At 54.3% G+C, this 14,637-nt stretch overlaps 1 protein-coding gene across 1 annotated transcript in view; it reads right to left on the reverse strand.

Moving 5' to 3' along the window:
- Positions 1-14,637, reverse strand: part of ATP8B2 (ATPase phospholipid transporting 8B2) — a 446,999-nt gene that overhangs the window by 11,029 nt on the left and 421,333 nt on the right. Inside the window, exon 26 of the mRNA XM_078669640.1 lies at positions 3,731-3,869. Coding sequence (XP_078525766.1) covers positions 3,731-3,869 — 139 coding nt within the window. The remainder of the gene's footprint in view (positions 1-3,730; positions 3,870-14,637) is intronic.

A 14,637-nucleotide genomic window follows, 5' to 3' on the forward strand; every position in this document is an offset into this window, starting at 1 on the left:
TGCACTCTCCACTCTGCACTCCCTATGCACTCTGCACTCCCTATGCACTCTCCACTCTCCACTCCCTATGCACTCTCCACTCTCCACTCCCTATGCACTCTCCACTCCCTATGCACTCCCTATGCACTCTCCACTCCCTATGCACTCTCCACTCCCTATGCACTCCACTCCCTATGCACTCTCCACTCCCTATGCACTCTCCACTCCCTATGCACTCTCCACTCCCTATGCACTCCCTATGCACTCTCCACTCTCCACTCCCTATGCACTCTCCACTCCCTATGCACTCTCCACTCCCTATGCACTCTCCACTCCCTATGCACTCTCCACTCCCTATGCACTCTCCACTCCCTATGCACTCTCCACTCCCTATGCACTCTCCACTCCCTATGTACTCTCCACTCTGCACTCTCTATGCACTCTCCACACTCTATGCACTCTCCACTCCCTATGCACTCTCCACTCCCTATGCACTCTCCACTCCCTATGCACTCTCCACTCCCTATGCACTCTCCACTCCCTATGCACTCTCCACTCCCTATGCACTCTGCACTCCCTATGCACTCTGCACTCCCTATGCACTCTGCACTCCCTATGCACTCTGCACTCCCTATGCACTCTGCACTCCCTATGCACTCTGCACTCCCTATGCACTCTGCACTCCCTATGCACTCTGCACTCCCTATGCACTCCCTATGCACTCTCCACTCCCTATGCACTCTCCACTCCCTATGCACTCTCCACTCTCTATGCACTCTCCACTCTCCACTCCCTATGCACTCTCCACTCCCTATGTACTCTCCACTCTGCACTCTCTATGCACTCTCCACACTCTATGCACTCTCCACTCCCTATGCACTCTCCACTCCCTATGCACTCTCCACTCCCTATGCACTCTCCACTCCCTATGCACTCTCCACTCCCTATGCACTCTCCACTCCCTATGCACTCTCCATTCCCTATGCACTCTCCACTCCCTATGCACTCTCCACTCCCTATGCACTCTGCACTCCCTATGCACTCTGCACTCCCTATGCACTCTGCACTCCCTATGCACTCCCTATGCACTCTGCACTCCCTATGCACTCCCTATGCACTCTCCACTCCCTATGCACTCTGCACTCCCTATGCACTCCCTATGCACTCTGCACTCCCTATGCACTCCCTATGCACTCTCCACTCTCTATGCACTCTCCACTCTCCACTCCCTATGCACTCTCCACTCCCTATGCACTCTCCACTCCCTATGCACTCTCCACTCCCTATGCACTCTCCACTCCCTATGCACTCTCCACTCCCTATGCACTCTCCACTCTGTATGCACTCTCCACTCTGTATGCACTCTCCACTCCCTATGCACTCTCCACTCCCTATGCACTCTCCACTCCCTATGCACTCTCCACTCCCTATGCACTCTGCACTCCCTATGCACTCTGCACTCTCCACTCCCTATGCACTTTCCACTCCCTATGCACTCTCCACTCCCTATGCACTCTCCACTCCCTATGCACTCTCCACTCCCTACTCTGCAGTCCCTATGCACTCTGCAGTCCCTATGCACTCTGCAGTCCCTATGCACTCTGCAGTCCCTATGCACTCTGCACTCTCCACTCCCTATGCACTCTCCACTCCCTATGCACTCTCCACTCCCTATGCACTCTCCACTCCCTATGCACTCTCCACTCCCTATGCACTCTCCACTCCCTATGCACTCTCCACTCTCCACTCTCTATGCACTCTCCATTCCCTATGCACTCTCCACTCCCTATGCACTCTCCACTCCCTATGCACTCTCCACTCCCTATGCACTCTCCACTCCCTATGCACTCTCCACTCCCTATGCACTCTCCACTCCCTATGCACTCTCCACTCTCTATGCACTCTCCACTCCCTATGCACTTTCCACTCCCTATGCACTCTCCACTCCCTATGCACTCTCCACTCCCTATGCACTCTCCACTCTCCACTCCCTATGCACTCTCCACTCTCCACTCCCTATGCACTCTCCACTCTGCACTCCCTATGCACTCTCCACTCTCCACTCCCTATGCACTCTCCACTCTGCACTCCCTGGGCACTCTCCACTCCCTGGGCACTCTCCACTCCCTGGGCACTCTCCACTCCCTGGGCACTCTCCACTCCCTGGGCACTCTCCACTCCCTGGGCACTCTCCACTCCCTGGGCACTCTCCACTCCCTGGGCACTCTCCACTCTGCACTCTCTATGCACTCTCCACTCCCTATGCACTCTCCACTCCCTATGCACTCTCCACTCCCTATGCACTCTCCACTCTGCACTCCCTATGCACTCCCCACTCTGCACTCCCTATGCACTCTCCACTCCCTGTGCACTCTCCACTCCCTGGGCACTCTCCACTCCCTGGGCACTCTCCACTCCCTGGGCACTCTCTATGCACTCTGCACTCTCTATGCACTCTGCACTCTCTATGCACTCTCCACTCCCTATGCACTCTCCACTCCCTATGCACTCTCCACTCCCTATGCACTCTCCACTCCCTATGCACTCTCCACTCCCTATGCACTCTCCACTCCCTATGCACTCTCCACGCACTCTCCACTCCCCACGCACTCTCCACTCCCCACGCACTCTCCACTCCCCACGCACTCTCCACTCCCCACGCACTCTCCACTCCCCACGCACTCTCCACTCCCCATGCACTCTCCACTCCCCATGCACTCTCCACTCCCCATGCACTCTCCACTCCCCATGCACTCTCTATGATGCTCTTCAGCGCTTTGCAGTGCGGTTAGGATATGAAGCGCTATATAAATTCAACTGTAATGCATTACGAAAAATGCCAAACCATGAAAAAACTCCCTGTTGCAAATCTTATGAGCAGTTTTAAAAGTGTCTCACGAGGGGCACGAGATGCTTAGCCCATACGAGTCTATTTAGGCCGTTTGGGTACTGAACACCCGCAGTTTTAAGGACATTATTAAAACGGACTGTAAAGTCGAACTGAAAGAATGAAAAGTTATGCATGCTGCAACAAAGGGGATCAGCCGAGCAATTTCACATCAGACAAACCACTGCGTAGTCCTCACTACAAATAAAGGGGCAAAAATTAGTTTTAGCGCCCATGCACTTGATGAACAGCCAGATCGTGGCCTGTGTCTTCATCATGTATTTTTAACTAACGTACACTGAATTCACGTGCTCCACCACTAAAAAACAAGCACTCACCTGGGCTTCCTCGCATGGAATGACCAAAACAAACACAGAAGGAAAAAAAACGAAGCTCCGCCCACCGCCGCGATGACGACATCGCAGAGGCGGAGAGGGAAAAAATCGCGGGAACGCCCCCGAATCTGGTCCGGCCTTGACGGACAGATCCGGCTCCCAATGGCTAGCCTCCTTTATGGAGCTAGCCAACGGGAGGTGGGGGACGTTCCAATAGTCTATATGGTAAACAAAAGATTTCACCTGCGCGAACTGCTTGCGCAGATCGCCAGGTCGAAACCTAAAAAGGGGCCCCAGCAAGAACTTAGGATGAAAAAGTACAAATGCAGGGAAATTAGATGGTTTGTACATAATAAATGTTAAGGTGAGGTATTAAGAGATTCAAATGATGGTATGGGGATAAACATTTGGTGCAAAATGGCGAGAAGGGAGAAAGGAAACGGGAAGAGAAAGAAGGAAGGGATACAGTGGAAAGGCAAGGCAAAAGGCAAAGGAAGATGAAGGCAGAGGGTATATCTGAGATGCTCACCCACAAAGCGGAACTGGTTGGGAAATATTTGGAAGAGCCCATCGCTGTGCATGGCAAACAGGATGGCAAAGTATACAGCCAGGCTGCCCCAGATGAAGAAATGATTAATGGCCGTCCAGTACCCGGTGTCCAATCCAATCTATCCACAGGAAACAGGAGGGGTCAACAATGAGGTGGAGAAAATGTCAATTATATAATCTCAACATTGTTCTCTTTTGGGTTATGGAGAAGTCTTTGGTCACAACAGTCATTACAGAGGCAGCCTTCTTAAATAAAATAAAAAATTAAAAACACACACACATGCTTCCCTAAAGTGAATGCTTACAACTACATTTGACAATAAAGGAGTTTTCAATTTATTTTCCTCAGGAGAGCAGTTTTAAACTCAGATAGAGCTCACTCAGCTTCTAGAGCCCCTGGGTGAGATCTATAAGCCTCTACCACGCCATGAAGAATAGGTTAAGCTTCTGCTGGCTCTTGAGTTGATCTTCAAATGTCTCCATCCTTGAAACTGAGGTTGTGGTGATACTCCTTCCTTGAAATTAGAGAGTTCCCTCAGTATTGGTGATTAACGCAGGTTTATTGTAGAATCAGTTGTAGAGACCTCATCCACCAAGTAGCTAGCTTCAACTGCCACTCTCACAGCAATCTACATTCAACCCTGACAACCACCTATTTTCTGAATGCTTACATCCTCACATAGCAACCCATACAACCCCATCAAGGATAAATACAGAACACCACATCAGACTTGGTCTTTACAATCAGTTAAGAGCTCTTGGTCATATGGCTCTGCCTTCAAGGAAAGCTCTCAAGTACTGCCACACCGAGGCAACACGCTTACTGCTTCTGTTATGTGGAAGAGCAGCTTTGACCATGTTGTATGAAGCTGGCTCTGTATATACTATACCAAAATGAGGTATAGTGTGCACAGAGTCCAGTGGAACCCCAAAGGTAGAGGTAAAGGTAGTTAGCACCTTACTCTCTATTTGTGGTAGTGTGGGCGAGCAGTAAGGCTTTATCAGAGGTAGTGTTAAGCATTTGTTGTACACAATCAGGCAGCAAATGATGCCACACACTCAAAGTCTGAACTCAGACCAATTTTGTTTGCATAAACACACAAGTTACTTACCTTTGGTAACGATATATCTGTAAGAACCAGTAGTTAGTGCTAGATTCCTTACCTTAGAATATCCCCAGGCGTCAGACTGGATCTGGAAAGTTTTGCGTAGCAGTAGCCCAGCGCGTCGGTAGGCGTCGTCTGCGGCTCCGCGTCCGTCGTCGGCATCGTGATCGCCGGTATGATGTCGTCGGAGCACTTAGAAGCCCGCCCTCGCGCACGGACGTCAGTTTTTGTACATAGCTTTACGCGCCAGGAACGCAGAGCAATGCCAGAGACCGACACTGGTGCCTTGAAATAAGGCCCTCAAAGGGAGATAACGTAATCCTAGATATCGGTTCGGAGAACGGGAGGATGGGTGGGGCGGTAAGGAATCTAACACTAACTACTGTTTCTTACAGATATATCGCTACTGAATATAAGTAACTTGTGCATATGAAAGAAACATGTTAGTGTTAGATTCCTTACCTTACAATAGATACCCCAGCAATACAACCTAGGTGGTGGGTCTGCGAACCAAGATCACACCAGAAAGTCCTGGAGAATGGAACGGCCGAAAAAGCCATCTCTCCGGACTTGGCTGTCCAGGCAGTAGTGTCTCGCAAACGTGTGCAGCGAAGCCCACGTAGCTGCCTGACAGATGTCCTGCAAGGGAACTCCCCGACCCAGGGCAGTAGTAGCCTCCGTGGCCCGAGTGGAATGGGTCCTCAGCCCAACAGGAGGCTCCTTTTTCGCCAAGGAGTAACAGACCTTGATGCACAACACGACCCACCGAGAGATGGTCCGCTTGTGCACCACCCGTCCCTTCTTAGCGCCCACGTAACCAACAAAGAGCTGATCGTCCACCCGGAACTGGCGTGTGAGGTCTAGATAAAAGGAGAGCGCACGTTTTGGGTCCAGACGGTGGAGCCTCTCTTCCTCTTTCGAGAGATGCGGAGGCGGAAAGAAGGTGGGTAAGGTGATGGACTGCCCGATATGAAAGGCCGTAACCACCTTGGCAGGAAAGAAGGACGAGTTCTCAAGACAACTTTGTCCGGATGGACAGAGAGGAAAGGAGGTTTAGACGTTTGAGTCTGGAGCTCACTCACTCTCCTGGCAGAGGTGATGGCAACCAGGAATACAGTCTTAATAGTCAGAAGATGAAGATGGCAATTGTGAAGTGGCTCGAAAGGAGCGCACATCCAATAGGTTAGAACAAGGTTCAAGTCCCACTGAGGCATCACGAAAGGAACAGGAGGAAACATGTGTGATGCCTTTCAAGAACCTACATACAACAGGGGACTTGAAAAGAGAAGGCTGATCAGGAAGCCTCAAGAAGGCTGAAATGGAAGAGAGGTAGCCTTTGATAGTGCTCAGAGCAGAGCCCTGCTGGGCAAGAGAAAGAAGAAAGAGGAGAACCTCTGAGGGGGGGCAGAGAGTAGATCCACAGCCTTTGCTGTGCACCATGCCACAAATTTGTTCCACCTGCAGGCGTATAGCGATTTTGTGGAGGGACGCCTGGCTGCCAGAATTACATCACAGACTTCAGGAAGCAAGTCAAATCGCCGCTCAATCTCCATGCATGGAGGTGGAGACTGGACAGGTTCAGGTGGAGGACCGTCCTCTGCTGCTGCGACAAAAGGTGCTCCTGAAGAGGCAGATGAATCGGGGGATTGACTGACATGCTGAGTAGCTCGGGATACCAGTATCTTCGTGCCCAGTCCGGAGCCACAAGGATGACTTGGGCCCGGTCGCGCCGGATCTTCTTCAGCACTCTGGGCAGAAGTGGTATAGGTCGGAAAGGCGTACAACAGACCGCAGCTCCGCTCGCGACGAAAAGCGTCTCCGAGTGAGAGCCGCCTTGGAAATTCCAACGCGCAGAACTGATGGCATTGCGCGTTCTCTTCTGTGGCGAATAGATCTAACCAATGCTCTCCCCACTGCTGAAAGAGGCCTTGCACCACGTCAGAGTTCAGACGCCATTCGTGATCCATCGTGCACCGGCGGCTGAGTTCGTCCGCCCTGGCGTTCAGGGAACCAGCCAGGTGTTGAACCACCAGGGTGATGCCCTGGTGTTCCAGCCATTGACAGAGGTGCAGAGCCTCCTGACAAAGGGTCCAAACCCCACCCTCCCTGTTTGTTGCAGTACCACATGGCAGTGGTGTTGTCCGTGAACACCAGCACTCTACTTCCCCGGACAGAGGGAAGGAATGCTTTCAGTGCAAGCCGGATTGCCGCAGCTCCAGAAGGTTGATGTGGAGCCAGGACTCCGCCAGAGACCAGAGGCCTCTGATCTCCGCCTCTCCCATGTGGCTCCCCCAGCCCTGGAGGGAAGCATCCGTCACAACTACGTGCTCCGGTTGGGGTAGGGAGAGGGATCTGCCACTGACACAATCGTGGTCCATGAGCCACCAATTAAATTGTCTCACAGTGCCCTCCGAGATCCGGACGTGGTCGGACAGGTTGCCCCGATGCTGGGCCCACTGAAACTTCAGGTCCCACTGCAGAGCCCCCATCCGCCACCTGGCGTGATGCACCAGAAGGATGCAGGAGGCCATCAGCCCCAGAAGCCGCAGCGTCAACCTGACTGAGACTCGGGATAAAGGCTGAAAGATCGGAATCAGAGCCTGAATATCCCGAACCCGCTGTTCGGTAGGTTAAACACGAAACTACGCAGAGTCCCGAACTGCTCCGATGAAGAGGAGCTTCTGAGAGGGGCACAGGTGTGACTTCGGCACATTGACGGAGAACCCCAGCAGGTGCAGGAGGTCGGCCGTAGTCTGGAGGTGGCTGACGACTGTCTGGGGCGAGCCCGCCTTCAACAACCAGTCGTCGAGATAGGGGAAGACTGAGACCCCTGATCTGCGCAGATGAGCTGCGATCACCGCCATCACTTTCGTGAACACCCGTGGGGCGCTGGTCAGGTCGAAGGGGAGCACGGTAAACTGAACCGCAGGTAACGCCGGTGGGCCGGCAGGACGGGGATGTGGAAATACACGTCCTGCAAGTCCATAAGCTACCATCCAGTCTTCTGGGTCTAGGTTAGCTAGGACCTGAGCTAAAGTCAGCATCTTGAACTTCTCCTTCCGGAGGAAGCCGTTGACGCTTCGGAGGTCCAAGATAGAGCGTAGGCCTCCTTTGCCCTTCTTGAGTACCAGAAAGTAGTGGGAGTAGCAACCACGTCCTACTTCTGGCCCAGGAACGCGCTCGATGGCCCCCTTGGCCAAGAGGGCCGTAACTTCCTCCTGCAGAAGATGCAAGTGATGCCCAGACATGCAGTTTTACTGCGGTGGCATGGCTGGAGGGGTCACCTCGAAGGGGAGGAGTAGCCCCTTCGGACGATTTGCAGCACCTGATGTGATGGAACGCCAGTGGAGGAGGTGATGGCGAACCCTGCCCCCCCACTGGCGTCGAGTGGGCCTGATAGCTCGGACTAGGAGGATTTAAAGGCAGATGCTGCAGGGGCTGATGTGGACTGACCTTCCGTTGTCCCCCGGCACCACCATGACGGTTACCACGTCCGGGACCGCGTTGAGGTTGGTTCTGCGGCCTGTGGGTAGCTGGACATGTGGGGGTGCTCCTTCCCAGGCTACGAAAGGGGCGAAAGGCGGACGTTTGCTGGCGTTGGCGGAGGCCCAAGGACTTGGCCGTAGCCCTGGAGTCCTTGAAACGCTCCAGCGCACTGTCCGCCTTGTCGCCAAAGAGGCGACGGCCATCAAAGGGCATGTCCTTAAGGGTGGTCTGGACATCCCTCGAAAAGTTGGCGGACCTCAGCCAGGTGTGGCGGCGAACCGCCACTGTCGTTGCAATCGCCCTACCCAGCGAGTCCATGGCATCAAGTCCACACCGTATTGAGTAGCGTGCTGCATCCCGTCCCTCCGCTAGAGCTTTGGTAAACTTTGCCTGGACCTCCACCGGGCACTGCAGCAGCACTTCCGCAACCGTATCCCACAGAGAGTAGGTGTAACAGCCCAAAAGGCAGGCGGTGTTGACAGACCACAACACCAAACTCAGGGAGGAGAACAGATTCTTCCCAAACTGATCGTACCTTTTGGATTCCCGATCCAGAGGAGCGGTCGGGAATGCGGTCTGGGATGTAGAGGCCTGGATCACCAGGCTCTCGGGGTGGGGTGAACGGACAGGAAGCTGGGGTCGCCCGGAGCCGGGCGGTGGCGTCGGGGCACGTTCCTATCTACGGGAAGGCCTGTAGAGGGCTTGGACCAGGTGCCCAGTAGAACGTCAGTAAGGGCTTTGTTAAACGGCAGGAGAGGCTCCGAGGAGCTTGCCTGCGGTTTGAGCACCTCAGTGAGCTCAAGAGCCAAGGCCTTGGCTGCCCTAGTCAACACTACGCTGTAAGCAGCCCCCTCCTCCGTAGCCACGGTAGGAGGGGAGATAAATCCAGTGTAGGGCGATGTGTCCAGACCACTGGCCTCCCACAGCTCGTCTGCCCAGTCCTGGCTCAACTGGCACTGCAGTGCAAGAGGGTCCTCAGACCCCTCCCAGGTCTCCTCATCAGCCATCTCCTGATAGTCAGGAAAAAATGATGGAGCCGGGTCGTTGGTGAAGGGCTCACGATCGGCATCGAAGATGGCGCTGGTCTGACGCCGGATCCAGACGGGGGCGGGAACTGGGGACGTCGTCGGGGGCGACACCCTTGGTAACGGCACCAGCGGAGTCATAAGGTCAACAGGTGACGTCACGGATCCAGGCCTGGATCCGGAGGAGCCCTGCGGCGTCGGGACCAGAGTCGTCGAAGGCGCCGGGCCCGAAGCCACCGACGGCGCCAGTGCCGCCGGCCCGCTAGGGCTCCCAGACGAACCCGCGTGGCCCGAAGACGCCTCGGCGGTTATCGATGGAGGGAAGAGCGACCTCATTCCCACGAGGAAAGCACTAATCTCTTCCGGCGTCTCGTGCAGCCCAGGGACCGGCGGGTATGGAGCTGGACGCTGCGCTTGCGGCTCCAGCGGAGCCGCATGGGCGATGTCGCCTGAACTCCCGGCCGCGTCGCTCGAGCGTCGGGGGGAGTCAGAAGAGCGATGACGCCACTTCGACTTCTTTATTGAGTGCCTCAACTTACCTGAGGACTTGTAGCCCGACGAGTAGTTTTGACTCGTCGAGCGGCGATGACTGTGGCCCCACAACCGGTCCCTCGACCTCCTCCTGGACCGGGACCTCAAGCGGCGCGGGTCGGACTGCCGGAGCTCGAGTTGCTTACGGGACCGCTCCCGCCTAGCTTTCGAGGTCAAGGCCCGGCAGTCGGGGCACGACTTGTCATCGTGTTCGGCCCCGAGACAGTAAAGTCACCGACGGTGGGGGTCGGTCACCGACATCAAGCGGTGACAATCGTCACAGGGCTTAAACCCGGGCGTCCCTACAGGCACCGCGAGTCGAGCAATCGACTCGAGATGTGATCAAAATTAGATCAAAAAGTTAGTCAAAAATTGACTAAGAGTACTGCTCTTCCCGGATCTGCGCTTGCTGGCGCGGAAAAAAGAAGAACTGACGTCAGCGCGCGAGGGCGGCGTGTAAGTGCTCCGATGACGTCATCCCGGCGATCACGACGCCGACAACGGACGTGGAGCCGCAGACGACGCCTACCGACGCGCAGGTGTACTGCTAGGCAAAATTTTCCGGATCCAATCTGACGCCTGGGGATATTCTAAGGTAAGGAATCTAACACTAGCCTGTTTCTTTCAGATAAATATTATTTTGTTATATTTATTTTCTAGAACCAAGCAAGCCTGGTACAGGTAAATGTAAATGAAACTTTTCAAGGCAGGTTGAACAATACAAGCAAGCTGAATGAAAATGTCTATTTTACAGCTTTGTACATTTTTCAATACAGTGGAAATTACAGTTAGATTACTTTTGATTACTTTTCAGATTTCTTAAGGGATTACTTTTTCTACTCAGCGTGATATACCTAGATATCACACTGGGACATTTCCTTGAGAATAGGTAAGTAAAGCAGTTTTTAGTTATTTGCAGTTTTTCAAGTTCTCTTACAAGGAAAAACAGTCAATGTATTCCTATGGAGAAAATATGGTTATAGATTAACAGTTAAGTACTTGGTAGTGGGATTTGGTATTCTGTGGTTAGAACCAGGTTCCCCCCAGGGTCAAGGATGCACTCTCAAAGCACCCTCAGCTGCACTAGGACGGCCGGGTGCAGAGTGCTATGGCCCAAATGTTATCCAACGGGGAATAGAGGGCCTCCAGTTGGTGGCTGCTCACAAGCAGGCCATAAGTTTGTGGGAGCAAAGCTCGTGTTAGGCTGAGGGCAAAGGGGGATTTGAATTAGCACCCAAAGTGCACCTGCAGCGACACAGGGGCGGCTGGGTGCAGAGTGCTGGTTTGGTGTGGGGTGCCCTGTTGTATTCAATGGGAGATGCCGATTTTGGCTGCAGGCTCGGTCCAGGAAGACTTCCGGGAGGAACCAACAGCTGGGCAGGTAAGTTGGAGGGCTCGGGGAAGTAGGTGCACCTCGGGTTCTCTTCTCTAGAGCTCTGGGCGGCTGGATGCAGGGGTGTCTTCTGAGGTCGGATTTCACCTTACCGGGCCACTCGCGGTGGGTGGGGGTAGGGGGTGGGGTTCTCCGTGCAGAGGATGCAGGTGACGTTGGGGAGTCCTGGAGGGGTCAACCCACGATGGACTCAGACTCTGGAGTGCTGGGGAACCTCGCTGGGACCGGTGGGCCACTCTGACTTGGGCCATAGGCATCGGGTGCAGTCGTGGTACCAGGTGTCCGGTTTCTTTGTCCTCAGCAGGCTCAGAGTCTTTCTTGGCTGTTTCCTTTGAAAAGAGCTGCTGTTATCAGGAGATCCGGTCTTTGTTGAAGGCAGTCAGTCCTCCCAGGGGTTTTGGAGGTCGCTGGCTGCAAGACAAGGCGACTTTTGGAGCAGGATCTCTGGAAACTGCAGACAGGCTGGGGCCAAGTCAGTTGTTCTCTGCAGTCTCCTCTGCTGGGCGTCCTCTTTCATCGTCCTTCTTAGGTTGCGGGAATCCGTCGTCTTGGTTCAGAACTTCCCCCTAAATACTGTATTTAGGGGCGTTTTAGGGGTCTCGAGGTCAGTAGCCAATGGGCTACTGACCTTAAGGTGGCTACACCCTGGGTGTGCTCACTCCACGCAGGGGAGTGGGCACAATCCCTAATCCTGTTTGGAGAGTGCCTGCCATCTGCAAGATGGTGGGCACTGAAGAGCGGGCTTCACCTCGCCTCCCACACATGAGGGGTGGGGTTGGCAGAGGTGGGCACACCTTCTGGGATGGCTAATTTTTTTCGCCTGTCTTCCCGCCAAAAAGGAGGGGAGACAGGAAGGGGGCCTGTACTGGATAGCAGGAGAGGCTGGGGTCGAGTTACAAAGGCGGCAAGGCCTTTGAAGCTCCCCTGCCACAGATGGCTCTTCCTGGCCTGGGGGAGGTGTGATCACCTCCGCCCAGGAAAGGCTTCGTTACTGGGCTCAGGGAGCGAAGGCTCCCACCCCAGGGGTCCAGAAACATGTCTCGTGGTGGCAGGCAGGTGTGTACCAGTCAGGGAACACACCAGACGCTGGTCACTTTTTCAGGGGGCATCTCTAAAATACCCTCTGAGTGCATTTTTCATTAAATCCCACACTGGCATCAGTGTGAGTTTAATATGCTGAGAAGTTTGATACCAAACCTCCCAGTTTTCAGTAAAGCCATTATGGCGCTGTGGGGTTCATAATGACAAACTCCCAGCACCATATACTCTTAATGGCATTACTACACTTACAATGTCTAAGAATTGGTCTAGACACTGTACGGGTACAGTGCTCAAGCACCTGTACCCTCACCACTGGTATAGCGCACCCAGCTAGAGGGGTGGCTGACCTATGCCAGGGCACTGTGTTGAACCTGGACTCGTGGCGTGGTTCCCCCCCGTTCCTCAGCACCCCGTTAGCCTAGCCCCGCACCCAGAAACCCCTGGTCGTCTCGTCCCCTGTCCGCCCCGCTCCCTACACGACCCTACCACCAGACGACCATCCCCGCATTCCGCCATTCCCCTTCCCGGTACCGGGTGCCCAGAACCTGCATCAACCCACAGGGTCCCCGGTCGCCTTTACCCTTCCCGAGGTCCCTGACTCCCTAGGCCTTGCCTGACCCCGGCCCAGGCGAAACTTAGGCTTCAGACGCGCCATGCCCAGCTGGGGGGTAGAGGGCTTCCTGAGTGAGATAAGACAAGGAGTTTTGATTGCCCCTCTGGCCTCCCCTGGGAGACTGGTTTCTCTCACACCTCTGGCCTTCCTCTGTGGGCCGGTTTCGATCACACCTTTGGCCTCCCCGAGAGCTGGCTCCAAACCCTGCTGGGCGTCTGGGGATTCCCGGACACATCTTCTAAAGGATCAAAGAGCCAACCGACGGAACACTCCAACGACCAGCCCCGAGGCATGAGATCCCCGCATGCGAGGGTCCGGACATCAAAGGGCCACTGCGCTATATCAAGGCCCGTCCAAGAACTAGCGGGCAGTTGTGTCCTGGACAAGAGAGCCCTGCTGATCTGATCGCGGCTCAACTCTTGGGGAGAAGACTGAAACCTGGAACTTGTCGAGCCCTGCTGACGCTGTCGCGGCTCATCCTCGTGAAGAAGGAACTGGAACCTCGGAGCCCTGCTGACCTTGTTGCGGCTCATCCTTGAACACTAAAGGACATTCGTTGAACACCCTGAGCCCTGCTGACGTGGTCGCGGCTCCTCAAGAACTGACAGACACCCCGTTCACTCCGGATCGAGCCCTGCTAACCTCGTCGCGGCACGAGGAGTACTCTGGTCCGGCTGGACCATCGACGCTACCAACACGACCTGGTGAGTGGAGCAGCCAGTACGATCGCCATCTTCCGTATCCCCCGGCTCGAGGATTGAGAGCTGTGCGCAGGGTACGCTTCGTACTGACCTAATATTGAGACTGTCCCGCCTCCCTCCTCCTTACCACTGAGACTTTACGATCCCTCGATCACTAGTAAATACGTGTTCATTTTGCCTAAATCTCTACTGTGTGATAAAGAACTTGCTTACTGAAATCCACGGTGTGGTGTCCGTTCAGAAGTGTGGTGTGAGCTCAGTGTGTACAATCCTAGACTCAAAGTCTTCCCCGGCGAGGACCTCACGTTAAGACTTGGCAATATTCTTGGGAGAGGTGGGTCACGGAGTGGTCGGGAGAGCATATCCTGGCCCCCCCTAGGATCGTCCCTTCTAACAGTGAGTGAGTGAGTGAGTGAGTGAGTGAGTGAGTGAGTGAGTGAGTGAGTGTGTGTGTGTGTGTGTGTGTGTGTGTGTGTGTGTGTGTGTATGTATGTATGTATGTATGTATGTAAAGGTACAGGGCCTCTAACGGTGGCACAATAAGTATTGCAGCCATTAGAGGCCTTCCCTGGCAACAGTGCCCTTGGAACCCATAGTACCTTTTCCAAGGGACTGACATGTGGCCAGAGAGGTGCCAATTGGGAGTACAAGGTACAGTTTTTGGGAAAGAACACGGTCCCTGGTAACCTGATTGGCAGAGACCCAGGGCACATCAAGTCAAAGTGCATCAGTTGGATCTGAGGTCCCACTGCAGGGCCCGCATGTGCCGCCTTGCATGCTCTACCTGCAGGAGGCCACGAGGTCCATCAGCCCCAAGGTCAGTTGCACGATATCCAGGATAGAGGCTGAAACATTGGTATTACAGCCTGAATATCCTGGACTCGCCACTTGGGAGGATAGGCCCAAAACTCTACCATCTCCAGATCAGCTACTATGAAAGAGGGCATCGGAGAGGGACTCAGGTGTGACTTCGGCACAATGATAGCAAACC

Source organism: Lissotriton helveticus, chromosome 12 (assembly GCF_964261635.1).
Source record: "Lissotriton helveticus chromosome 12, aLisHel1.1, whole genome shotgun sequence".
In the NCBI taxonomy this organism is placed as follows: Eukaryota; Metazoa; Chordata; class Amphibia; order Caudata; family Salamandridae; genus Lissotriton; species Lissotriton helveticus.